General features: G+C 36.8%; 2 protein-coding genes across 5 annotated transcripts in view; one reads left to right on the forward strand and one right to left on the reverse strand.

Annotated features, from left to right (window-relative positions):
• LOC127629781 (neurobeachin-like) overlaps positions 1-27,979 on the forward strand; it is a 351,376-nt gene that overhangs the window by 236,531 nt on the left and 86,866 nt on the right. For 3 of the 4 annotated variants that reach the window (XM_052107020.1, XM_052107021.1, XM_052107024.1), the window contains one exon: positions 1,267-1,403. In XM_052107020.1, the coding sequence (XP_051962980.1) occupies positions 1,267-1,403 (137 nt within the window). Of the gene's footprint in view, positions 1-1,249; positions 1,404-27,979 lie in introns of all 4 variants that reach the window. The other variant, XM_052107023.1, reaches the window with a different exon arrangement.
• LOC127629782 (putative nucleotidyltransferase MAB21L1) lies at positions 2,088-8,262 on the reverse strand. Its single transcript, XM_052107025.1, has one exon. It carries the CDS (start codon positions 4,047-4,049, stop codon positions 2,970-2,972), a length of 1,080 nt encoding a protein of 359 aa, XP_051962985.1. The 5' UTR covers positions 4,050-8,262; the 3' UTR covers positions 2,088-2,969.

Raw genomic sequence — 27,979 nt, forward strand, 5'->3', positions numbered from 1 at the left:
GAGCGCTTTTAGACTGGCGAATCGACTGTTTCTATGAGCGGTCAGGGAGAGCAGTAGCTAAAGGAGTGCTCTGGGAATTGAAACCCAAATCCACTTGTAATCTTGCAGCAGTATCGGGCATAATTGGCCAAAAAGAGCAGATTAAGATTGATGAGACGTTAAAGTGGCTCTTTGGAGTTCAGGACATCGATAAATATCCCAATTTCAAGAGCCTCTCCACACATCCAGGACAAACCCGTGCTAGCTACTACACAAGGGCGAACTAATGAGAGAGAGAGAGAGAGAGAGAGAGAGAGAGAGAGAGAGAGAGAGAGAGAGAGAGAGAGAGAGAGAGAGAGAGAGAGAGAGAGAGAGAGCTCGCGCGCGCACTTGGGATCACAGTCATCTGATCAGAGGTTAAGAAGTCTGAATTTTTTTTAATAATGTTCAAGAATATAAAGTCAATTTTAAGGGTTTCGTCATAAAGGAATTCGACTGATTTGATTAGGAAGCTGCTTGGTAACACAATATAAGCGTATCGCCCACATATTCATTGTTTTGTCTCAAAATAACAAAGGAAAATGGCTGTGAAATTATTGTTGATAGGCCTCATAGAAACACACGCCTTTATTTTTTGATAAGATTTGTTGGTTTATATTGGATTAATTAATTGTTGTTCAACATTTTCCGAGTGTTCTTATCTCCCTATATTTATCTATTCTCACCGTCACACGTTGTGTGTTTGTGCACCATATTCACCTTTCATTAGCCTATACGTAAAGACTCCTTGTTTTACTAACACAATATCAATAGAACCACACGTCTATTATGTATAATATACATATTGGTGTAGATCAAGATCATTTTTAATGCATACAACATTTTCCATTCGACATGGTCCGGTCGCACTGACCAAGTCCAAGTTTAATCCATGCTTACAAAACTCTGCATATTTAAAAAGTTGGGAAAATATTGTTGTCAACGCATCCTAATGAAATGTGACGAGCACGCGGTTGTTAGTGTTTTGCTTATCACAAGTTAAACGATATAATAATATAAATTAACAAACAATAAACATTAATATTAATAGGCTAGACATTCCAATATAATATAGGCCTAAACGTGATTAAACCTTTTCATTTTCTTTCTTTTTTTTTTTTTTTTTTTACATTTGTAGCCTACTGCTGGCCAATTTAACGTTATATAATGTTTGTTATTTACTTATTGATGCCATACGTGAGAAGGACCCGGTGAAAATAAAATATATAAGATTGTCTTTCCTTGTAGGCCCTGTGGTTTTGAGCACCCCGGCCCAGCTTATTGCCCCGGTCACTGTAGCTCGTGGGACTCTCTCTATCACTACTACGGAAATCTACTTCGAAGTGGACGAAGATGACCCAGCCTTCAGACGCATTGATGCCAAAGTAGGTTGTTTATTTGTATTTGTGTCTATTTGTTAATACACCATTTGTTAATACACGTAAATACCATTAATAATATTAAATTAGCACTTTATTAAACCCGCACGGGTGTGTGTGTGTGTGTGTACAGACCATTCCTTGAGTTTCATAAAAAGGCTGAGAATAACTAGTTTTTAACCATGCATTCAAAATGCACAGAATATCACTTCAAACTGTTAGAAATAAACATTTAGGTAAATATAGGCTACTATGGATAATCAACTTATTCTGAAACGAAAAAATGAAATCATACGCCTCTGTCTAGAATGATATGGAATAACATTGAATATACATTACAAAATTAAATCTAGAAAAATTATTTAAGGGGTGCAATTATTTTATCCTATAACAGGCCTCCTATTTTCGACTATCTAAACTGCATTTATGGGGATTGTCTCTTACAGAATTCAATGAATCTCAGTTCTTCTCTTACCAGTCACTGTCCACATGAAGAAATATTTATTCTTTTTCATTTTCTTTGTGTTTTCCCGTTTGTTTTTGTTGTTTTTTTAATTGATAAAATCACGCTGAAGTTCCAGATGCTTAAAAATCCCAAGTTTTGATGCCTGTTCTTACACTAGTTGTTCTGTATCATGAATCATTATTTAGACACATTTTTTAATTTGTTTTTATTAACTCTTTAAATAAACCCAGAGACATATATAAAAAAAATCAAATCACAAAATCTTATATTCCAGTGTATTTCAAGTGCATTATTTTCAGATATATTTTTTTCATATATATATAGTCTCAATTTCAGCCTTTTATCATGTAAGCAAGGTACAAACAAAAACGGTCGAATATACTTTAAATAAGAAGAATTCAAGTATGCGTATGGAATGTTTAGGAACGTAACAAATAGTAGGCCTACCATCAAAATGTAAACCATAGAAATGTGAAACTTGCCATTGACAATAGATAAACTATCATTAATGCAGGTCTAAATGTTTTTTCTTCTTCTTCGTCTTACATTTCTATCGGAAATAATCCAGGCGTATGTTAAAACAGGTGAAATTATACTTCTATGTACGTGTCACATAACAACATTCACAACTGCAGACCACCGGATTCACAATCTACAAATGTGTCTATTTACAGTATAAAATGTACAGGTTAGATTCTGTCATATAGGCTCCTCGTGTAGCTTTGTTTTGAAAGCATTTAGGTAAAATGTGTTGTTGGGCAGGGCTCGTATAAAAAAAAAAAAAAAAAAGAAGAATTTTTCCATTCAATCCATTCATTTTGATTGTTGATACAATTTGCTCTCTCCTTATGACGACACAATATGACAAGTTCATGACAAATTCATGTCATGCGAACTATTTTAAAAGGAGCTATCTAAAATATTTTGTTTTTATTATGCACAGCATAATGCTCGCACATTTGACAACACAACCGTGGATTTGTTTCATCATCAGTGAGCATTTGTGTGGGACAGTTCCTGATTAGCGTCGTCTATAGGCCTCAGAACTCCGAACAGTCAGAACTCATTCTAACATGACGTTATGGTTTTTATTTATTTATTTTACCTCAGAGTTTCTCCAGGCTTTTAGGGTTTGTTAGAATTTCTCTCGCCAGTCGCCAAGTCTGTTTGGCTGCGTTTTCAAGGGCCGAATGAGGCTTCCCTTGGAAAAGGTCTAGATTTGGTAGAAAGTAATGGGGACATCTCCTGCACTGCAAGCACGAAATGAGCTGCAATAAAATCCCGTTCAGTCGATCCCCGAGGCAGTTTTCGTCCCAGTCCGACTCTCGCGGGTGTTTTTCGCACTCGTAAGACACCAGAGATTTCATGTGGTAGTTATTGAGAGGCTGTCCCGGTAGTTCAAGGTGACGGTCGCGTAAAGTCTTTAGCAGGGAAAGGCATTTCTTCCTGCACCCTCCCAGCAGCAGTCGGTTCTCAGCTTCGGCGAACTGCAACACCCAGGCGTCGCTCTCCGCCGAGCTCTGTTTACCGTTCAATGAGTAACACTCCTTCGACAACAGATTAAAACCTTCTGCTTTGACTTCTGCCACCCGGTTTGGACCAGGCCAAGGGATGTGAGGCAGTGGCCAATGGGCAGCGCTGCGCGGCCATATGCCAGTACATTTGAAAGCTGGGGTAATCTGAACGACATATCTGTCTCTGATGCGTAATTTCACCTCGCTTGTGTCCGCGACCATTTTAACGACGTCCCTATAGCTACACTTATCCACCGCCTGCGCCACGAGCGTCTGGAACCTGGAGCGGATTTTGCGCGCCGACAGGTATCCCGAAGCCGTGATGAACTCAACCCAGAGAGACATGCTTCTCTTCCGCCCATCGCTGAGCTTGAGCACGGCGCAGCCCGGCAGAGAGCCGTCGTCCACGAAGTTGAAGACCCCCATCTGGTTGAGATAGAGGACCACCTCGAATTCAGTCGGCGAGATTACCTCGAGCCCCTCGAAGCGGTTGTCCATTTCGTTTAAGGAGCTGATGAAACGGGGCTCCTGGACCTCCACCTCTTTCAGGACGTCGGAGACCACCTTGCACACCTCCCGGATGGTCTTGGAGATGGCCGCCTTCCGAGACTGGCATTTCTCATTGTAGTATTTATTGAGATGATACACCAGCTTGGCCTGGGCGGCAATCATATTTGGACAGAGATCCGGGTTGTACACCGGAGTCTCGCAGTAGCCCGAGGGATCCAACGCGGCTGTTTGTACAGGAGCCAATTTTAGAGAAGAAAGTCAACTATTTAGAGGAAAAAGGGAAAGTTGGTTACGGAAAAATCAACCTTTTATTTGTGCGTGGAGCACATGCGCAAAGTCAGGCGGTTAAATCATGAGCATCTGTTTTAAATTGCGACCAAAAAAATTATATGTTTATATTTATTTATTTTTCTCTAAGTTTGCAATAGGGTTTGGAAAGTGCACGGTGCTCTTGTGCGTGTCCTAGCGGTGGCGGCTGCCGGTGTTGGTGTATTTAAGACCTCCGAACTCACTCCAGTAAAATGATAAAGGGAGGGTTTGAAACTCGCCCAATCACGGCCAGGCTCGTCACTGCCTTCAGTTTATTGACGACAAATTAATCCTCAGCTTTTATACACAACTAAATCTAAGGAAGACTCGTCTGGTGGAAACACACCTACACTTTGGAGGGTGAAGATACAGGTCTATTTGCGGTCTTTATCGGAATCCTGCTCTTCTTATTAAATACGTCTGCTTGTATTTAATAACTAATGTAATATTACAGAGGAATGCCATATTTAAATAGCCAAAACGAATAGCTATTATATGATTTGATCATTTATGAGTTTTAAATTGTCTTATTTCAGTATCGTTTTTTTGTATTAGACTACAATTTGACCAACACATCGATGGCATTTTATTAATTAATTTATTTATTTATTCAGAGTAGAGTGTTGTCTAGTTTGACATGTATGATGTTTTTCGTTGATCTGATTTTTTATATATATATGTATATTTACGCATTTCAGTGTTATGAGTTTTGATAGTATTTCCAGCGTTTAAATTAACTTATTTAATGTCTTATGACATAATATAGCTACACAAAATTATAGCTATATCTCGTTTTTAAAATGGATGCAATTTAAAATTCGTTTAAACAATTTATTGGATTGCGTTCAGTTTTGTTCCAATGACGGTAAAACATGAATTACACTTCTCAATAGCGAATCCCTCAATCTTGCAAATTATTGAATCTGAAATATGATAAAATAATTATTTAAAAATATTATTATTATTGTTGTTATTGTTAGCACTGCGAATCTTCATATTCGTCGTTTGACATAGTCTGTAATAGGCTATTTGTTTTTTAGATGCGTAAACATAAAGGCCTGGGATGCTTGCAGCATATTGATTTTCATTTCGGTCGCATTCCGTCTCCAATTAGTCGTTTCAATTTAAATAGAATTTAACAATCTTAAAAAACATATTTTTCGTTTTAGTATATATGTAAAAGGACCATGTCTTTTTTATCTCTTGTTTTAAGGTAGCCTACACATTGGTGCGTCTTTGACGACATCTAATTCGTTTTCAGCGTTTTAATGAAAGTCTAAAATGTGATCGATGGCATAATGTCATGTTAATTTAAAAAATATACATTTTAATAAATATTTGCGTTGTTGTTGTTAATCAATAATGAGTCATTAGATTCAATTCAAATGTCATGGTTAAACAGTCTATAATTAAAGACACGTTACTTTTTGCAGCGCTACTGAAAATCTCAAGTTTTATTTATTAAATGTTTTTATGTAATTTTTAATTCATTTTAAGTTTCGGCTGCTTTAGCGTCTAACAGTTTGATTGGACATACTGCAGGGGCTGATTTAATCGGTGTGAGATAAACATAGATGTTCCGGAGATGTCTGATCTGCATTTTAAATTGTCTGTGTGTGAGTTTTTGTGTTGGGTTTATGATTGTGCCTCTGGCGACATGACAAGATTCCTCCTGCCCTTTATAAATCCTCAAACTCATGATACAGCTTTGTCATGCTACTACTATTTTTTTTTTTTTTTACATATTTGAACATATGTTGTATTATATATTATAAATATTTAATACGATTTTAGAAGACAGTGTGTAAATAACAGTGTTTGTAAATACATATTTGTTTTAAAACATAGAATGGATTATTTTTTGTCACTGTTCAAGAGATTTGGTGTCATGGTAGGTTGGCTCTAGTCTTCAATGTAGTCTTCTTGGCTTGTGCCACCTGGATGGTCTTTCCAACCATAATTAGTAATGTTCTGCTGTTTGCAGTCTGAGATCACACTTATTAGAATTCTCTTTTGCCCTTGAGCAAGGTGAAAGCTGTTATGACCCTTTACAATGAAGATTATTTGACACTGCAATAATGGAAGTGATCATATGGCAGCAACAAGTTCATTCTATTTAGAAGTATTGTGTTATTATTAGTTTCTCTCTGTATAACTATACCTCAGGTGAGAAACAAATAGTGGTATTTATGTAGGAATGTACAGATGGGAAAGTCAAAGGCTGTTTGATACAGGGAAGGAGGAAATATCCCTTTTATTTTAAATTGATTTATTTGTTTAATTATTTCTTTATTCATCACACACTTTGTTTCTCTAAAAAAAACGGTGTTAAACTTACACCGTTTAAACCATGGCCAGGTCTCCTGGGTGAAGGGGGAGGGCAGGTACCCTAGGAAAGTTGCCCCAGCCCTGTTTGATATGTGAAACGATCAAGGGGTGCTCCGCCCCTCAGACTGTCAACATTGGCTAGTTCCGGCCATGCACCCCATCCAACCATCTCTCTCGCTCTCTTTCTCTCTCTCTTTCATAAACACACACATTACATGGCAGGTACCCAACCATGTCAGTTCAGATGGTTTCCCTCCCTTCACTGCTTCATACTGCAAGTGTGTTAGAGTAAATCACAATACAGTATTACAAAGTCAGGCGTAATGTTATTTGGGATTAATTCCTGTTAACCTGGAGTCTGTGAATTTATTCCTTTGTTCTCATTCCCAATATTAGAAACATTTAAAACTTGAATACATACAATTCAGTTCATGTATGTAGTTTTTTATCTGTATTTGCTGTTACCCTCTCCATTTCACGATACAGAAATACATTAATGTCCTTCCTGTGTCCGATTTAGAATTTTTTATGCATATTAAACAATGAAATATACTCTATGGCTGATTTACTGCTTATATGATTCAGAGAGTTATATTCAGGTTGGGGAAGGTCTAGATTTATAAACGTACTTTAAAATAACGAGAATTCTTCTGTTTATTAGAAAACGTTTATGTTACATCTTAAATCATTTGAATACAAAACTATTCAATATTGTATACGTGACTCAAGTGCCCTATAAATTGTGACCTGAGGGCACTTAAAATCACCCTTGAACTCAACCTCCTTCTACCCTCACGCAATATCACTGCAACATTGCAATCTCTGTGTCTTCATGACCATAACACACTATCCGCAGGCTTTGCTGTGATATATGAGGACTTGACAACAGTATGAGTGCTATTTCTGACCCAGTGAATTAGATGCTGGATTGTGTAAATCAATACAATGACTACGGCTTCTGCCCCTTATTTGGACAAGCATATGACCCAGGAAACGTTTAGCTCGTTGAAGGCCTCTTTGTTCTAGAGTTTCCTTTCCAATGACCTCTTCATTTTTCTCACTCCCTCCCATCTCATTCTGAAGAGCGATTCTCCTGTCAGAATTTTCAGGCCTGCTGATAAAGGCCCTTGTAAAATACATGATGCCATGGTTAAGTGTCTGGGAACATATGTTTTAATCCTTGAAACAAATGGACATTTCGGATTAAAGTTTTTGTAACGCTTGAGTAACGAGGCAGACGAGGAGATGCGGATCCAAACGCAGTTTGAACTTTATTACATGAACAAAACAGGAAAACACAAAGGAACAACCCACGATGGGGAAATGACACATAAAATAGTAAATTAAACACGACGTAAGCAAACAGGGGACTCGAGGAGGAAACACACACCAGGTTGACATCAAACGACGATCGACAAAGACTGAACAAAGACACGGGGTATAAATACACAAACAAGGGAAAAAGGGGCCAATGAACGAACAGAACTCAAACAAGATAATAAGGTGATTAACAGAAGCAAACGGCAAACTAATGAGGGCAGGTGAAAACAGTGGCAGGGAACACGAACGCTAACAGAGGACTATGGAGTTACATAAGGGACTAAAGTGAAAACTAAGAAGTGCAAAAGTGACAAGATGGAAAACAAGAGGGCAACAGTGAAACAAGACAGGGTAACCGTTACAGTTTTACACCAGCTGTTGATTTATACGCACCATATCTAATCTGTTAACAGAATAAATATAATCTACATTCATTTTTTATTTGATGTCACAGAATCTAAAGGATGTGCCACATAAAAAATATGAATATGAATGAATTAACGTGCTGTTTTTTTATTTTATTTTTATTAGTTTGTATATTGACAATATGATATTGACCTCAAGTAATTTTTTTAACCCTTGATATATTGATATTTTTATATATTTGTACCATGTTATCATAACATTTTAAGTATTTTGTAATACATTAATATTATAATTAATTTCTTTATAATTTCCATGATATAGTGATTTTTAATGGGTTTTTGTGTTATTAATATATATATATATATATATATATATATATATATATATATATATATATATATACAGGTGAAACTTCGAAAAATTTGAATATCGTGCAAAAGTTCATTAATTTCAGTAATTCAACTTAAAAGGTGAAACTAATATATTATATAGACTCATTACAAGCAAAGTAAGATATTTCAAGCCTTTATTTGATATAATTTTGATGATTATGGCTTACAGCTTATGAAAACCCCAAATTCAGAATCTCAGAAAATTAGAATATTACATGAAATCAATAAAAAAAAGATTTTAAATACAGAAATGTCGGCCCTCTGAAAAGTATAATCATGCATATGTACTCAGTACTTGGTTTGGGCCCCTTTTGCATTAATTACTGCCTCAATGCGGCGTGGCATGGATGCTATCAGCCTGTGGCACTGCTGAGGTGTTATGGAAGACCAAGATGCTTCAATAGCGGCCTTCAGCTCTTCTGCATTGTTTGGTCTCATGTCTCTCATCTTTCTCTTAGCAATGCCCCATAGATTCTCTATGGGGTTCAGGTCAGGCGAGTTTGCTGGCCAATCAAGCACAGTAATACCATGGTCATTGAACCAGGTTTTGGTACTTTTGGCAGTGTGGGCAGGTGCCAAGTCCTGCTGGAAAATGAAGTCAGCATCTCCATAAAGCTTGTCTGCTGAAGGAAGCATGAAGTGCTCTAAAATGTCCCGGTAGACGGCTGCGTTGACTCTGGACTTGATAAAGCACAGTGGACCAACACCGGCCGATGACATGGCTCCCCAAACCAACACAGACTGTGGAAACTTCACACTGGGCTTCAAGCATCTTGGATTGTGTGCCTCTCCATTCTTCCTCCAGACTCTGGGACCTTGGTTTCCAAATGAGATGCAAAATTTGCTCTCATCAGAAAAGAGGACTTTGGACCACTGAGCAACAGACCAGTTCTTTTTTTCTTTAGCCCAGGTAAGATGTTTAACATTTGAAGCCCATGTCCAGGACCCGTCTGTGTGTGGTGGCTCTTGATGCAGTAACTCCAGCCTCAGTCCACTCCTTGTGAAGCTCCCCACACATTTGAATGGCCTTTTCCTGACAATCCTCTCCAGGCTACGGTCATCCCTGCTGCTTGTGCACCTTTTTCTTCCACACTTTTCCCTTCCACTTATCTTTCTATTAATGTGCTTTGATACAGCACTTTGAGAACATCCAACTTCTTTTGCAATTACCTTTTGAGGCTTTTCCTCCTTGTGGAGGGTGTCAATGATGGTTTTCTGCACAACTGTCAGGTCAGCAGTCTTCCCCATGATTGTGAATTCAACTGAACCAGACTGAGAGACCATTTAAAGGCTCAGGAACCCTTTGCAGGTGTTTAGCTGATTAGAGTGTGACACTTTGAGCCTACAATACTGAACCTTTTCACAATATTGTAATTTTCTGAGATTCTGAATTTGGGGTTTTCATAAGCTGTGAGCCATAATCATCAAAATTATATCAAATAAAGGCTTGAAATATCTTACTTTGCTTGTAATGAGTCTACATAATATATTAGTTTCACCTTTTAAGTTGAATTACTGAAATTAATGAACTTTTGCACGATATTCTAATTTTTCTAGATATTCTAGAGTTTCACCTGTGTATATATATATATATATATATATTATTGGTTAGTGTATTTTCCTCTGGTCACTCTTCAAAACATGTACACCACATTCTATACAGGCCATAAAAAGAAGCAGAATATCACATTCACATTTTTAAACATTAAATATAAAATGTAACCCTAATTTTGTTAAACACATTGCAGACAATGGTGCAGCCTTTGCATCATGCAGTGTGTTTAATTAGAATTTCTATTAGTAATCATCATAATAATTTAAAAGAAAGATTTAATATGACTACAAAGTAGCATTCACTCTTTTGTAGCTAAAACAACATTGTATGCATATAATAATAGTGTCAGGAGAGTTATTCGCAGATTTGAATATATCAAGAGCTTTACAGTCAAAGCAGTTTTTGTAATTGAAGCTAATAATCATTTCTCCACACTGATATTAATAATCCTATTATTCAGTGACAAAAGGAGGTCAGCTCAGCTTTATTTCATCATCATTCATGGACGGTTCTTTACACTGATCCCATCATCATTTCGCGACAGCGCTTTGTGGGAAAAAAAAAGAACTGCAAGTATGGATCAGAGCCAAAAGGCATCGCTAGGTCAAAGCACAGATTATCGAGTGCACTTATTGGAGAGGAGAAGTCAAATATAAATCATATTAAAGGCCCTGCCATTTAAGACAAGCAATATTAGCATGGAGCTCGACACTGGTGTAGATCGTATTATACAAGATGGACACTTATTATGACATATCCCTTTCAGCTTCCTGCAAATGGATATCAAAATTGTCATTGAGTTTTCTTCCGAAGCAAATTCAGTTATTCCAGGCAATATGGCCGCACTGCAGGGCTCCCAGTTAATTTTCTCTTGCCTATCGGCTGTCAGCCCCCTACCTCTGATGCTTTGAATTTTCTCCCTCCATTTGTTTTATTTTCCATGCTGTATTAGAAGCCTCCTCCCTGGGGAGAATAGGAGAGGAGGACAAAACCACATGGAGCAGACAAGCTAGGCTCAACCAAATCTGTAACCCCAAGTCTTTAAATGGCAAAAACCTTAGAAAGGGACAGAGAAAGAGAGAAACGTTGAAAAATTAATCACTTTTTTTTAGCTTTGCCATCACCCACAGCAATATGTGATGCATGTCAGCTTCTCTGATTAATGACATGCATTTATTTGCATAGATTTAACATTGATATCTTTAGGTTATTCAAAAAAGGTCCTTTTCATTTAAAGGTCATTTATTCACAAATTGTATGCACTGGAAGTTATTTTGAGGGAGCTTGCGGCATGTTCACTTAACTTGAGATGTTTTTTGTGTGGACAATATCACATATTGCAAATATGTGGGTGAATGTTATGTTTATTGTATTGACTGTTCATAAAAAAATACAAATAAAACGTTTGAATGTTTTGTTTGAAGCATTCTGCAAAATTTATTGTTGGCAAACAATCCATTCCATTTGTTTTCCAATGGCGAACACAAACCCCAAACTCGGTAAAACACCTTTAACAAACGGCCGTCACAAGACGCCAACCTCTTCAACTCGCTGTGATTAATCTTAATGTCTTAGAGACATCTCATGTTTAGAGGTTGATTCCGTAATCATTCGCTCACTGACCCAGTGATACTCAACCAGAACATCCTCTCAACAGCCCCAGTGAGGACAATGCCTAAATGCATTTCAAATTAATTATACTGCCTTATTCTGAGACGCACGTGTGCTGAACAGCAGGTTCTGGAGTGTAAAAACAAAGAAAAAGAAAAAGAGAAAAAGACTGCATTTTTTCCCAGGTTGGGGGCTCGGGTAATGAAATGCTGGTGGTTGAAGCCCATGATGAAATTAGGCCATGTAACCCAAATAAGGGATGAAGGCTTCATAATTGCCAGTCCTTGAGATCTGAGGTGCAGGGTGCCAACTGTCAGAGCTGGGCTAATGATGACAAATGTCTCTCTATGCAGATTACAAAAGGGAAGAGAGAGAGAGAGACAGATAAGGTGGGGGAGAAGATGCAGCAGGAGAGTGAGAATTAACCAAAAGAAAGAAAACAAACTACAATGTAGAAATAAGTGTAAAGTAAGACAGGTGCTTATAGCAAAACATCTCATGAAGCGGTACAGACTAGATACAGCAATATATACCGTCTTCAAGAGTCACGGAGGCTGCATTCTTGATGCTTTAAAGTATAAGAAAAGTCAAATCTATGAGATAAATCACACCAGAAAAACTTTGCAAGTTTAAATTACATTCAATCATCCTGCGATGATAACCCTATCTCTAACCCTAAACCTATTTTTGTGTAATAATGTAGAGTAACTAAATGTTAAAGCTAAATGTCAGAACAAAACAAAATATTTTATCAGTGTACAATTGCGTATGTGACCTAAATTTGTATTGAAACATACATAAAGTTCATCAAAAGTAACCAAATCATTTGTGAACCTGGAACCTGGAACCTTCTTTTAAAAAAAAAACATTTAGTGTGGTATTTAGGGTACCTTTGTTGTGTTTCAATACATATGTGACCTAAACTTGTATTAATGTAGAGGAAATTACTGGAATATTCCTGGTTCAATCCAAGTTAAGCTCAATCGACAGCATTTGTGGCATAATGTTGATTACCACAAAAATAATTTTTTTCTTAAAAAAAAAAAAAAAGAAGCAAAAAGTTAGGTTACAGTGAGGCACTTTCAATAGAAGCAAATGGGGCAAATTCTAGAAGGGTTTAAAGGCAGAAAGGTGAAGCTTATAATTATATAGTATAATAAAGTGCATACATTCAATCTACTTTTAAAACTCATATATTATATGAGCTGTAAAGTTGTTTAAATTGTTTGTTACTGGGAGTACAGGGTTTATGGCGTTACATCAAAGTTGAATGAAGTTGTAAAATTTATACAAAAAAGCTTAGTAAGCGATTTTATCACACCGCAATCATGTTAACACATTTATTGTTTACATTTTGTGGCTATACTTTTGGAGTATTTTAATGTTTACTTTTTCATTTCCATTGTAAGTACTTCACTGTAACCCAGATTTCGAAATTACCTTTTTTGTTTATAAACATTATGCTTAACTTGCATTAACCTGAAATATTCATTTAATGCCAAAACAAAAATACCAAAATTAACCAAATCATTTGTAATCCTGTAACCTGCTTATTTACAAAACTCTCAGTTGGGTATTTTGGACATGTAGGGTATTTTCGTTGTGTTACATAAACATGTTTTAATGTAGAGGAACTTAATGACAAGACAAATACCATATATACCCAAATCAGATGTTATTCTTTTTTGCTGATGTACAAACTCTCAGTTGGAAATTGTATTACCCCTTAACCATTATTACAAAGAACGTCATAAATTTGTCTGCACTTATTGCAACTGAAGAGGTTAGTCATTGAAAAAGCAAGCAGCCTATAGTGATGCAGTGAGGTCCAGCTTTCCCCAATTTGTTGCATGAATGGCTTTTTGAAAAGGTTCCCACTTGCTACAAAGAGAGCCCCCTTTTTTGTTTGCCCTCTCCCCATCTGTGTCATCCGTTGGTGCTGTGTGTGAGGGGCGGTTTCTGTTTGAGGGAGGGGGCGATACTGAGGGGGGCTCCCTGGTGACCGGGGCCAGTTGTTTTATGGACTCGGCGTAGTGGTGCAGGCAGTTCATAAGTTGCCAGCTCCTTTGTGTAAAACGACAGGCTGACACGTGGGAGGCGACATGGCCATATTGTATATCACGTATATCATTTCCATTAATAACACGGGCGAGCCCCTGCCTCGTTTCCGCCTGCTGACTTATACAGAGAATCCCTCCAATTAATTGACAATATGAAATCGAAAGGGGTCTTTTTTCAGGGAGATTTTTATGTTGTTGTTCTTTTATTGAGATGGGGTACAAGACTTGAATGTAAATTTGGCGTAGTAGGTGGTATAAATCACAGAGAAACTTTTATTGATTTAATAAAAACAAAGTGGTTTAAATCTTGCACTGTTAATATAAATCTTTACATTTTACTAAACATTATTGACTTAAGGGATAGATCACCTAAAACTGTATTTCTGTCACTATTTATTCACCAACATATCATTAAAACCAGTGACTTTCTTCTACATCATATTGCGTTCCACCTAAATAAGTGGTTTTGAAACAACATGATGGTGAAGAGGAAACATAATTTAAATATTTGTGTAATCTCTCTACCTCTGTCTTTGTTGATTAGTTATCACCTTTAACATAAATGCAATATGATGTTTCAGACTATTGCTCTACAATAGGGCTCGCTTGTAGCTGAAGCAAGACTCTGTTTTCCATAATGCTGCAACATATGGAGTTAGTGGCCAGTGTTTTATATTACACGCTCATTAACACCACATGAGCTGTTTTGTGATGCTGACACATAGCCTCAGCGAAGGTTATAATGATTGATATCCTCACCTCTACTTTATGTGAGCCTGATTGTGTAGGTCTGATTTTAGGAGACAAGGAATTAGGCAGCTCATTTTACAGTCAGTGGTGCTTTTTGCCTCCTTTAAAAGTAAATACTGTCTGATTTGTTTTTTAGAGTTTTGGTAGCATAATTAAAGCTAGATAGATAGAAAGAAAGAAAGAAAGAAAGAAAGAAAGAAGGGGTTTATCTATCTAGCTATCTATTTTCAATGCTTAGATAATTATTTCATTTCATGTTAAAGGGATAGTTCACCCAGAATTGAAAATTCTCTCATCATTAACCCTCATGCCATTCCAGATGTTTAAGACTTTCTTTCTTCTACTGAACACAAACAAAGATTTTCTATAGAATATTTAAGCTATGTAGGTCCATACAATGCAAGTGAATGGCCAGAACTTTGAAGGTCCAATAAGCACATAAAGGCAGCATAAAAGTAATCCACACAACTCCCTTGGTTTAATCCATATCTTCAGAAGTGATCTGATTGGTGTTGGCGAGAAACAGATAGATATTTAAGTACTTTTTAAATATAAATTCTCCTCCCTGCCCAGTAGGTTGCAATATGCATGAAAAATGTGAATCGCTAAAAACAAAAGAAGAAGAATGTGAAAGTGAAAGTGGAGATTTATAGTAAAAAAAAAGGACTTAAATTTTGATCTGTTTCTCACCCACACCTATCATATCACTTCTGAATATATGGATTTAACAACTAGAGTTGTATGGATTACTTTTATGCTGTTTTTATGTGCTTTTAGGACTTTGACAATCATTCATTTGCATTGTATGGACCTACAGAGCTGAGATATTCTTCTAACCATATTTGTTAATGATCAGCAGAAGTAAGAAAGTCATACACATCTGGGATGGCATAAGGGTGTGTAAATTATATGAGAATTTTAATTTATGGGTATACTATCCATTTAAGTTTGATTCCTATGTTGATTGCTAAAATAAAGTACATTTGCAAGTTTATACTCTACATACGCATTTAGCTTACTACCAATATGCTCTGAGGTTTAATACAGAAGCCCTGTTCTTGTGTTTTGTTGAACTTTTGTTTTAGGTCCCATCATCTATTTTCCAAACTTGTAACAGCTCTCGACCGGCCTTATTAACGTAGTGGTTGAGCTAGCTGGCTTCCATAATTAAAATTCAGAAGGTGTGCAGCTCCTACTAAACCTCCTAGAGAGGGCAAAAGGAAGCGCTGGCATGCCGTTTCCTGCCTTGAGGGCTCTCTGCACTCTGGAACAGCCCTTAGGCTAAAAGAGCCATCCTGATGACCACGTGCTCCATCCGTAATAAAACATTCAGCAGCCCAGGCTTCTTGTTCTTGACTTCTTCTAAATAGCAAGTGTCTGTCTGTCTTTCTGTCTTACATATAGACTAATGCAAAATACTGAACAAAATCTACTGAACATTGGTGTCTATTACCATATTACTGTTTTCAGGGTTTTATAAAAGCAATAAGCTACTTGAGGCTGCGTGTTACAGGGATTTTACCACGGGGTAATCGTTTATTTTGGACAATCCACTTCACATTAAAAAATACCTAACGTGTAGCCTTGTGTGTACAAACTGCAATACAAGACAAATGTACATAGGCTATATACTGTATATGCTCAGAATTTGCTCTACACTTGAAATTCAAATGATTTTATTATTGAGTCAGTTTGGCTGTTGGCAGGGCTGGGCGCGTGCAAAAACAGGCGGAGGTGTTGACACCGCCTGACAAACGAGGATTAGCCGTTTACAGAAACTGTAATATGATAGGTCAAGGCGAGGAGGTGCTTCCTCTGTGACTCCGTCTCTTCGTCATAAATGATTGACAGGAGAAGGGGAAACTGCCAGTCTCCGGCAGAGGTGCAGGCTTGATGGCTGCCGCAGAGCTTTGTGGATCCCTTGATCATGATGGGCCGTTCCCCTTTCATCCGCGCCCACAGCTCTGCCAGGCAAAGCTGCTTTGCCCTCCCCCTCTCTTTTCAAATTTTTTTAGTCCCCATAATTTGCACATTTAAGACATTTTTATTTGCTTACATGCAATTCTCTTATTTTTTCGCCAGAAAAACTTCACTCCCACTCTCTTTATCTGCCCTCCTCCCTCATGCTCTGTCTGACTATGAGTTGCTTTCTTCTCGGTTTGCCTTTGGGCGATGAACTAATTTCAGGCTCCATAATTGCAGTGTGTTGTACACCTGCCTGCTATTAATTCTCCCCCGTCATTCACTCTCTCCTTCTTAATGAGATATTATTGTAATTATTGTTATTATGGTGTTTGGCATAATTAACGTGATTGATGCTGGTGCTAGGGGAGGGTTTATTTTGACATTTGAATAGATGAGGGGATACTACTTGATAGCACACAGGACATGACCGTTGCGCGCCAGTTCATTCCTTTAGTTGTACACAATGATCCAATAAAATCGAAAGGTTATGTTTAGGCCAGTTGTTTCAGAAATATAGCCTTCACTCTAAACATCCATTGATTTGAGAATAAGGCTGTGACGTCGTGAGCATGACTACACATTTTTAGTAGTCAACTAGTCGGCAGGTCGCTGTAAAAGGGGTAAAAATGAGGTTTGCAAGCATTTTGGCTTGAATGGGATTGCTATGTATAGAGCATATGCAACTGAAGTCATGTGACCCACAACTAGTTGCAGAACTAGTCGACCAGTCTTGTGACCTCCAGTTTGAGCAGTTTTCATTGACTCAAGAGTATTGTACCAAATTGTTTGTATTAGTCTCAAAGAATTATCACTTAGAATGAACTTAACTGCAATTTCTGGTTTGAATGGCACACTCAACTGCATGTTGCTGTTTTAAGACTAGACTGGTAAAAAGCCAAACGATTGCTAGTATGGAGCTTTGTTTGAATCCGTAGCTTCGACACAGAGGGCTAAGGCTTTTGCCTGGTCTGGTTTTAGTCAACCTGTTGTGTTTGGGGGGAATAAAAAGTTCTCAGTCTATTTGATCCCAATCCAATTGTTTTGGTGTTTGGTGGCTGATGGGAGGACAAAAGGAGAATAGGCAGATAGACATAGAATCTTTTCTTCCAAGCACTGGCAATCCAATTAGAGCTTTAATAGGGGTCATATTAAGGGGGCTTCATGCTGGAGTTTTTTTGTTCTGTGTGCATTAGCCCATTCTGGCGATGAAGGTTGATTTGTTGGATAGTAGTTTTAGTGCAAAAAAAGAAAGATGATGCTACATACTATTGTTCACAATATTAATATTGTGGATTTGTGTTTCTGTATAGAGTGTTTTAAAAGGAGTTTGGTTAAAGATTCCTTTCAAAACATTTTTATAGATGCCCCCAGAGGTCACTTTATATTCCATAGTCTTGGGTAAATATGAACAGCCTGTCCTTCACTTATGTTTCCATATTTTAGATATATGCTTGTTTCATATTTTATGTTTTGGTGATAAACTGATAAATCGGTAAGGGCGATTAATTGGCTTATATCTGGCCATTTTGAGACTACACCAATAACCCTCTTGTGTTTGTTTTCTTGTAACTGGAACTCATTTTCAAGCTGAATTGTGTCATTTATTCAGAGATAAATTATAAGCCATTTGTAAGTTGATTTCCCAAAAAGTGTGAACACTGACTCTGTTTGTTTGAAAATTCAGACCAGGGGTATGTTTCCCAAAAGCATGTTTCCCAAAAGCATTGTCAGCTAACTATGGTCGTAAGTTCCATCATTACCAACATTGTTCAACGGTTCTGTTTCTCCTTAAACTCAACAAACATTCACAAACAGTGCAAAGTAGCGTGGTTGGAACTACAGCTCATCATCTGTGATTAGAAGCATAGTTTCTGTTCATTTGAGGTGAGCTGATTTTATATTTTGAGTGATATCTGCCAAAAAGTTTTTTCTTGTCAGCATTCTTGACAGTATTTTTTAACTTTGAGAATAGCTGTTGTTTATGATTTTCCTACCTTCTTCAAAAGCACTCAAAGTTCATTCTTTGAAAATTGCGTTTTACACATCATATTAAATCAGGTGTCTTTATTAGGGATGTCATGATACCATTTTTTCTTTTTTCATTCATTAATTCATTGAAACTTTAGTGAAATGAATAAATATAACAATTAATTTTCAACATAATATTGTAGAAGTTTATTTTTATCAAATGAAGTGCTTTTATACAGAACCTCACAGCACAATCCAAAATGCAACATTGGAGTTATTTGTGTCAAATAAATTGCTGCATAACAGAGCATCACAGATATGAGATATTGCTTAAATATAATACAGTTACTATTTATTTATTATTATTATTATATAATAATTATATAATGACTAGTAGTAGTAGTAGTAGTAATAGTACAGTGAATATTGCATAACTATACAGTAGTGATATAGTTCTGTTATACTTTTTCCATTTAAATTGAGCTTTTATTTTGGTGGAAGCTTTTATTTTGAAGTGAAGCCCTTTCCGTTTCCATGTGTTTTTGACAGTAGCTTCTCACTTCTGAAAATGCCGCAAAATGTATTTCTCCAGCCCCCGCGTAACGTTATTAACAACTGACTAGATTGTTAATTACTCCAGCGATGCATCACACTACGGTGGTTAAGCCTGACAAAGCAAAAAAATTACTCACTTCACCATTAAGTAAATATTGTGTAAAATAATGTGTCTCATTTGCTATAATTAAATGACATTATTTACTGTATATTGCTGTTATTCTGGCCATCAGACACTCTTTAGGTGTTGGTATTGGCCATTGGAAAACCCATATCCATCGACCACTATTATCTTTGCATCACAATCTGAAATTGTGTAACATTAATGGAGGACTTGCTATGGAAACCAAATCTGAGTTCCACAAGTACTTAAGTTTTGATATGAGACCTTACACTTTAATGAATAACATATTTCAGGACAATAAGGAAAGGAACCCTGTTCTTGAGCTGGAGTTCTCCATAGCTCACGAAAAGCAGTCCCTTTTGTTTGCCCTCTTCCCAAGCCGAGGATCTTTGAGTGCATGACAGCCATTTAACACCACACAACCTGAATCTTAAGAGACACCGTCAGGGCCCTCTCCAATCCTGTTAAATAAAATTACCATTTATGCTCTTTCCATGCAGCTTTGAACTACCCTGGCCCCATCTCCCCTGCAGTGCCTGGCTATGGACAAGAGAAACAGTCACATTTTACCAAAACATTTAAGAGTTGAAAATTAAATCACACTTTATCTTGAATCCTCTTCCAAACAATTTAGAGGTTAATGACAGCTTTGATATATTTTGAGTTCCAGCTATGGTGGTTAATTTAAGCAAGTACAGTTTAAGTCAGAAGTTTACATACACCTTAACAAATATTTTTAAATGTTCTTATAAGTTTTTCACAATTCCTGACATTTAATCATAGAAAAAATAGGTCTTAGGTCAGATAGAATCACTAATTTATTTTAAGAATGTGAAATGTCAGAATAATAGTAGAGGGAATTATTTATTTCAGCTTTTATTACTTTCATCACATTCCGAGTGGGTCAGAAGTTTACATACATGTTGTTAGTATTTGGTTGCATTGTCTTTACATTTTTGAGTAGCCTTCCACAAGCTTCTCACAATAAGTTGCTGGAGTTTAGCCCATTCCTCCAGACAGAACTGGTGTTACTGAGACATGTTTGTAGGCCTCCTTGCTCGCACACACTTTTTCATTTCTGCCCACAAATTGTCGGATTGAAGTCAAGGCATTTTGATGGTCACTCTAATACCTTGACTTTGTTGTCCTTAAGCCATTTTGCCATGAATTTGGAGGTATACTTGGGGTCATTGAAGACCCATTTGCGTCCGAGCATTAACTTCCTAGCTGATGTCTTAAAATGTTGCTTTAATATATCCACATCATGTTCCTTCCTCATGATGCCATCTATTTTGTGAAGTGCACCAGTCCCTCCTGCAGCAAAGCACCCCCACAACATGATGCGGCCACCCCTATGCTTCACGGTTGGGATGGTGATCTTCGGCTTGCAAGCCTCACCCTTTTTCCTCCAAACATAATGATGGTCATCATGGCCAAACAGTTCAATTTTTGTTTGACCAGAGGACTTTTATCCAAAAAGTAAGATCTTTGTCCCCGTGTGCACTTGCAAACTGTCTGGCTTTTTTATGCTGATTTTGGAGCAGTGGCTACTTCCTTGCAGAGCAGCCTTTCAGATTATGTCGATATAGGACACATTTTACTGTGGATATAGATACTTGTCTACCTGTTTCCTTCAGCATCTTCACAAGATCCTTTGCTGTTGTTCTGGGATTGATTTGCACTTTTCGCAACAAACTACGTTCATCTCTAGGAGGCAGAATGTGTCTCCTTCCTGAGCAGTATGATGGCTGTGTGGCCCCATGGTGTTTATATTAGTGTGTAAGTAGATGTCCTAAATGACTTGCCAAAACTACAGTTTGCTAATGTGAAATCTGTGGAGTAATTAAAAAATTTGATTTAATGACTTAATTACAGCCTAAGTGTACGTAAACTTCTGACTTCAACTGTTCAGCTGGTAAACTTAAATAAACTTCAGAAAGGAAGATACGGTTTGTACTGTGTGTTGTATTTTGATACTTTGGATTGCAAACCAGAATTTTCATGTAAACTTTTAAGCTCCACAAGGGTTTTTTGTTAACATATTTTGTCAATAGTTAAATCATAAGTCATAAGTAGTAATTTTTTTATATTTGTTAATATTTTTGTCATCTTGTTTCCTTCCCAATAACTCCAGTCTTTCTCCTCTCAGATTCTATTGAATGCCTTATTCCATTCAATCACTTTCAAAGAAAGCGCAGAAGAAAGGACAGAGCATAATGCTTAATAGGTGCTTTAGTAATTCTGAAGTTTTCATAGCTTAATCTGTTCTGAAAAGCCCGGGCAGAGAGAAAAAGCCGCTGCAAATGGCCCTCAGAGTTAATTTGATGTGACTTCTGTACAATAAGGGCAGCGGAACGCTAGAAGCCCATTCTGCTGCGTTACCTTTTCTTCCATCTTCTGTGGACTCTTGGAAACTGCTGCCTAAATGTTTCATAAGATAGCCTGTGTAAGCCACTCAAGTATTCTCATCCTGCAATGCCAACTTTAAGACTATTATTACTCTGCACTAGAGCCAGAGGAGAGGATACAAATAGCAAAGCTTGAGCCGCTATTTGTTAAAAGTCTGGGATTGATTTAGCACAATTGGGAAAGTCATTGTGTTTTAAACACACTCATTGTATGCCTCATTTCTCCCCTTTTTCTTTGTGAAAGCCCCCCCATATGAATAGATAGCAGGCCTAGTGAATGCTATGAGAACACACTACATTTGATTGGAAACTTTGATTGCTGGGAAGAATTTAACATGGACACATTTAGTTTTGATTACCTAAAATAAATAAAAAATCTGTTATTATCTACTTGCCCTCTCATGTCCAAATCCTGATGACTTTCTTTGAGCACAAAAGGAGAAATTTTGAAGAATGTGAGTTTTATTTTAGTTTTAAAAATTGAATTGTATGGTTTTATGGTGCTTTTACATATTTTTTAAGCTTAAAAGCTCCATTCCCCCTTTTTTCAGTTGCATTGAGGGAAAAAATACCAGTACATTATTCAAAATTTGAAAATGTTTGTTTCATGGAACAATGACACTTGAGGATGAGTAAAAGATTTACATTTTTAGGTGAAGTAGTCATTTAAGTACTATTCATTTTAGGAAAATGTCTTGCATGCCAGCAAGGGATAGTTTTGGAACAATAGCAGAATTCCTCAACCTAGCGGAAATAACCGGTAAAAATAAAGATTTTATCCTACAAACCAAACCTCTCCCACCTGACACTCCCTCCATTAATCAAGATCTGATTGCAGCACAAAAGCTCAATCAATGAGAAAATGCCTATGATCTAGCTTTGGGGAACATTTACTCGTATGAGTCATAAATCACGTTATGAACTCAATGTCTTTGCTGTGCTCTTATTACAACCATTTCCCTTTTCACATGTGTGAGAGAGATCTGTAGAAGAAACAAAGATTCAAAGAAAGAGAGAAAGAAATGTTGACAGAGAATTCCCTTCTGTATTGAGTGGGAATGGTCATTTGGGGGGTTTGTAAGAGACAACATAACACCGGCTGATTTTCACTGATAAACCAGCACAAAGGTTTGGAGCCACTTCTATTTTCATTTTCTGCAAAAGAAAAATCTACTTTTCAATATTTCTTCCTGTGTGCTTAGTTTATGTTGGGGTTAGCATGTCTAGGTTACTAACCCTGGAGAAAACAGCTTGCATTAATATGCTGTAATCCAGTGTAATTAGTCAAATAGCCACATGCCAAGCAGATTGTCACAGACTGTCAGCTTTGGCAGGGTTGCAAGATTGTCCGCTGTGTTGCTGGCCAGAAGGGATACCGCCCCGCACGTACACACACCCATATGTAAGATATTCACGTGCCCTGCTTTAGTTTAGCAACCAGTCACATTTCATTGTATCTAGCTTAAATGAATAGTTCACCTCATAAATGTATTCATTTACTCACCATCATGTTGTTCAGAACTCATATTCTTATGAGTTTCTTATGTGTTCCAAGGAAGAAAGAAAGTCATATGGGTTTGGAACCACATGTAGGTGAGTACATGATGACAGACGTTTTATTTTTAAGTGAACTATCTCTTTAATAGGTGAAAAATGCATAAACAACATGCATGGCAAAATTTTAAAACAATGCAAATCCAAAATATCTTACTGTAATGATCTGTTGTTTTTGTATACAGAGGTTAGAATCATCATTATTTTACTTTGTTGTAATATAATAAAATAAAACAAGTATTCAAAAAGTTTTTCATGTAATACTTTCATGTCGCTTAGTAACATTAGACTTGGTGTGAACAGGCCTTTAGTAGTATTCAGTGAAAATACAAACCTGGACTCATGACAAGTTGTAATAAATTGTACGAGTTGACTCATGCAAAAACTCTCATAGAGAAAAACAAACAAACCAATGAACAATTCTGATTATTATGATTTTTCCTAATTTCCTAAACTCTAAACCTAACTATAAAGTGTAACCCCCTTACCCAAACCCTAAACCTATATATTGGAAAATAACTTTTGTGTATCACATAAGAATGAAAACATCAGGTATTGAAACAAGATGAGGAAAGCATAATACATGTTATTCACATAAGTTATTCATTTGTCATAAATATGGTATTTTTTTTTTCTTAAAATAAAGTGTTAAAGTTGCACTCAGTCATTTTTTCCTCATTAAAAAAGTGTATCTCCTAAAGACATGAATTGTAATTTTACAATATATATAGGAAATCATAAACACACATTAAAATGAAGACACCAGTCATATCATTAACCTTATAAAAGCGGTTTTATTCTACATGGAGAGGCTCCGCACACTGGGGGCCATCTTTTACCTTTAAAGCAGGACTTCCTTTCTACATCCGTTGACAGTTGGCTGCCATTGGGCGTTCCAATTTCTCTCATTAATTTGAATAGGAGTGGCCCATCTCTGCAAAATAATCTCTGTCATGGCTGACTGTGAATAATTTTTTTTTACTATGGCATCTGAAAACTTTTAATTTTAAATGATGCTGCATCCAAGATACTAGGTGTCAGTGTAAGTCCAAAATGACACAAAAACAAGTTACTGAGTGCACCTTTAAATAGGAAGGTAGCTAAAATGTGATGCCTGTGTGTATCGATTTGAAATTCTATTTGTTGATTGGTTGGTCTCTATCGGAATGAAAGACGTAAATTTTCATACAAGCCAATTCAAATGATGATTTATCCAATTATTTTAAATTATTAAGAGTTATGAGACTATGTTGGAAAATATACTAGAAATCTTTTTTGTATTATTGACAGCAGAATTTAATTCCAACTGAATTTAGTTCTCCCGCTGAATTTATTTCCTCTACCTCCATCCTTTTCTCATGGTGCGGAGCGATATGCAAAATACATTTGCGCATAAAGTAAACACAGTCAAAATAATTATATCAACACAAAAGTACTCCTCCTACTCCCAAAATCCTCTAGGAAGCGTTAGACATAAGTTGACGAGGGTTGTCCAACATCCCCATCAACGCCGCCTGGAAAACGTCTACATGCGGCGCAGGATTAGCTAGGGTAAAAAGATTTAAACTATGTTATTACAAGGGGATCAAGTGCAAATTATCTACCATGCTCAACAGCCAGATTACCCTCCTCTGTTTTCTTCTCACTTACCCCTGAGGATGAGAGCAACACCCCTCCCACTCAACGCAGAGAGTTTGTATTAGCATATTCTAGCGCTAGCGGCTAATGTCTTGCTAAGAACCATCTCTATCTTATCTCCCAGACCTTGTTGAATTTAGGACAGTTATAGATAAACCAGGGTAGTTTTTGTCTTTATCAGAATAATAGTTTTTTGGAGGGAGGGCTCCACAGACAGTGTCATGGTTTATAATCTTGAGATTGCGTTCGTTGTGAGAGGGAAGGAGGCCAATGTGGTTATTTTTTATTTTGTTTTATTCTGCAAATGAGAGAGAAATATTTACAGCTGGCTGTTGCTGTAGTCTGTCTTTACAACTAGCACACTTTAAACTAGCACTCATAAGCTTCAAAAGTGAGTGTCTTCAGTAAATCAGAAATATTACTCAGTGTATGAAAGTGAACGAGAACGATTCATTCACTCAAATATTTATTCAAAAACATTATTTCATCAGTGAGGGTGCACAGATTTGATCAGTACAGAGAAACAAAATCATGTTTAAAAGTTACTATAAATAATCACTGGATTTACCAAAGTTTGCCAGGTTTGTGAGACACTTAGTAGCAAACAAACAAGATATTGATGAGCAGAACTGTATAGTATATTCTGCGACGTTTTCTATCTGCACTCACTGAGCACTTTATTAAGATAATGGTCCTAATAAAATGCCCTACTTGGTCTTCTGCTGTTGTAGCTCATCCGCCTAAAGTTTCGACATGTGCATTCTGAGATGCTATTCTACTCACTACAATTGTACAGAGTGGTTATCTGAGTTACGATTACCATTCTCCGTTGATCTCTCTCATCAACAAGGCATTTCCATCTGCAGAACTGCCGCACACTAGAGACTAGAGACTGTTGTGTGTGAAAATCCCAGGAGATCAGCAGTTACAGAAATACTCAAACCAGCCCATCTGGCACCAACAATTATGCCACGGTCGAAATCACTAAGATCAAATTTTTTTTCTCCATTCTAATGGTTGATGTGAACATTAACTGAAGCTCCTGATCTGCATGATTTTATGCATTGCACTGCTGCCACATGATTGGCTGATTAGATAACCACATGAATAAGTAGGTGTTCTGGTCTTCCTAATTAAGTGCTCATTGAGTGTATTGTTATTATTGTCCAGCCCGTAAACGGAACAAAAAACAACAACAAACCGTGGTTGGTCACGTTACGTGTTGGTAAGATGGTGCCTTCCTGTCAAAGTGGGTGATTCTTGCAGGATACGCTGCAAGTCAAAAGTCTTGCTACAAGGTAATATACCAGTTTCAGATGTGTTTTTCATATTATAGGTTTCCCATTGCAATATCCATCTAGCTATCTATAAACCTCTTTCAGTTCCACATTTCTGTTTTTCCTGGAATCTAAACCTAATGTGTAGAGTGGAATGCTTCACTAGCCATTTCTCATTGTCTGGCTTAGGAAGCTATTCATCAGACCAGTGCGATTTCAGTCATCTTAAGTGTGATGAGTCTCTTAAGAAGGGTCATTAGTGTGGGCTCAGCAAATGGCCCCCATATAAAATTGCACTGTGTCTTTTTTAAAAACCCTTAACACAGGCCCTCTCAAGCTGTTCATCAAGATTAGTGTTAGCAGCATGTTTGTAAAAGGGCCTACGGGGACTTTTCTATAGTGGTCCTAAAAAGTATTTGGACACTTGAATATCACTTAAAGGAATATTCCGGGTTCAATACAAGTCAAGCTCAGTCAACAGCTTTTGTGGCATAATGTTTACTACCACAAAAATTAACTTCAACTTGTTTTTCCTTTTCTTTAAAAAAAAATTAAATTAAATCGAGGCTAGAATGAGGCACTTACAATGGAAGTGAATGGGGCAAAAAAAAAAAATGAAATTTGAAGCTCATAATTTTATTAAAGCACTTACATTAATTCTTCTGTTAAAACTATTGTTAAAATTTGTTATGTGAGCTGTAAAGTTGTTTAAATTATCATTTTTACAGTCATTTTAGGGTTTTAGTGTTTATGTCGTCATGGCAACGCAGTTGTAAAATCTGATATAACTTTACACAGAAAAGGCTGTCAAGTGGTTTTATTATAATAATATCATGTTGTTTACATTTTATGTCAATACTTTTTAAAGTATTTTAACATTAACGGATCAGACAAATTCACTTCCATTTAAGTGCCACACTGTATCCCAGATTTTATTTCATTTTTAAAAAGAAAGTCAAAATACATTTATATGGTAATCAACATTGTGACACAAATGCTGCTGATTGAGCTTAACTTGCACAAGAATACCTTTCAAGCAAGAAAATTAAATGATAAAAAGTTAAAACTTTCAAAATGAAGACAAAATTATATTTTTTAGTTGTCGTAAGTGGAACATGTCCAAAGTTAATGTGATGAATTACACCCGTGGTTACTCTGCTAGAACACCTGTGTGAACTTGTGTGTGAACTTGAGGGGAACTAACTAAATACACTAATATAAAAATGACTTTGGGACCAGTTGAATAAAAGTTCTTACAAACATAGTTAAGCAAAGTAAAGTTCGTTCTGAGAAACACTATAGCATTGCAGATGCCACTTGGTTTTAAATGTGGCTTTTTACTTATTTATTGCAAAAAAATGGTAAGTGTGAAGTCCAGCTAGTTTTTGGGTACTCTGTATTCCTTTTTGTTATTTCTTTTTATAGACATTCTGTTTTTTTGATAAGCTTGTAATTTCCCTGCAAACCATTATTTAAAAAAAAATACAAATAAATGTAGTTTAGATGCAAAAAGTTTTTACAAGAACATAATCAGTATCTTTTTTCATGGCACGCACAGCCTCAAGAGCATGCCTGAAATACGATCCTTGCTGCAAAACCATTATTGACAAACTGAGTTGGACATATTAGGCAGTGATCTGAGCAGCGAGCAGAGCTCATATTCATCCGTTTATCACCGTAGTCTTGCTTTGCGACTGAAACCATGTCACCCCGACACGGGCTCTTGCACACCCTAAATGTATGGTGACAGTGATTATGCAAAAACCACATCCTCTTTTCCGAGATACCTGCTCTGGGAGCTATTCCCAATTACTGGAGCCGAGAAATGGATTCCGCAAGGAGCGTCCAATGAGAGGCTTCTGATAATCTGACGGAATTTTAAATTTGACTTATTTTCACCCCTTAGTGCAGA

The sequence above is a fragment of the Xyrauchen texanus genome, chromosome 36 (genome assembly GCF_025860055.1).
Source record: "Xyrauchen texanus isolate HMW12.3.18 chromosome 36, RBS_HiC_50CHRs, whole genome shotgun sequence".
Classification (NCBI taxonomy): Eukaryota; Metazoa; Chordata; class Actinopteri; order Cypriniformes; family Catostomidae; genus Xyrauchen; species Xyrauchen texanus.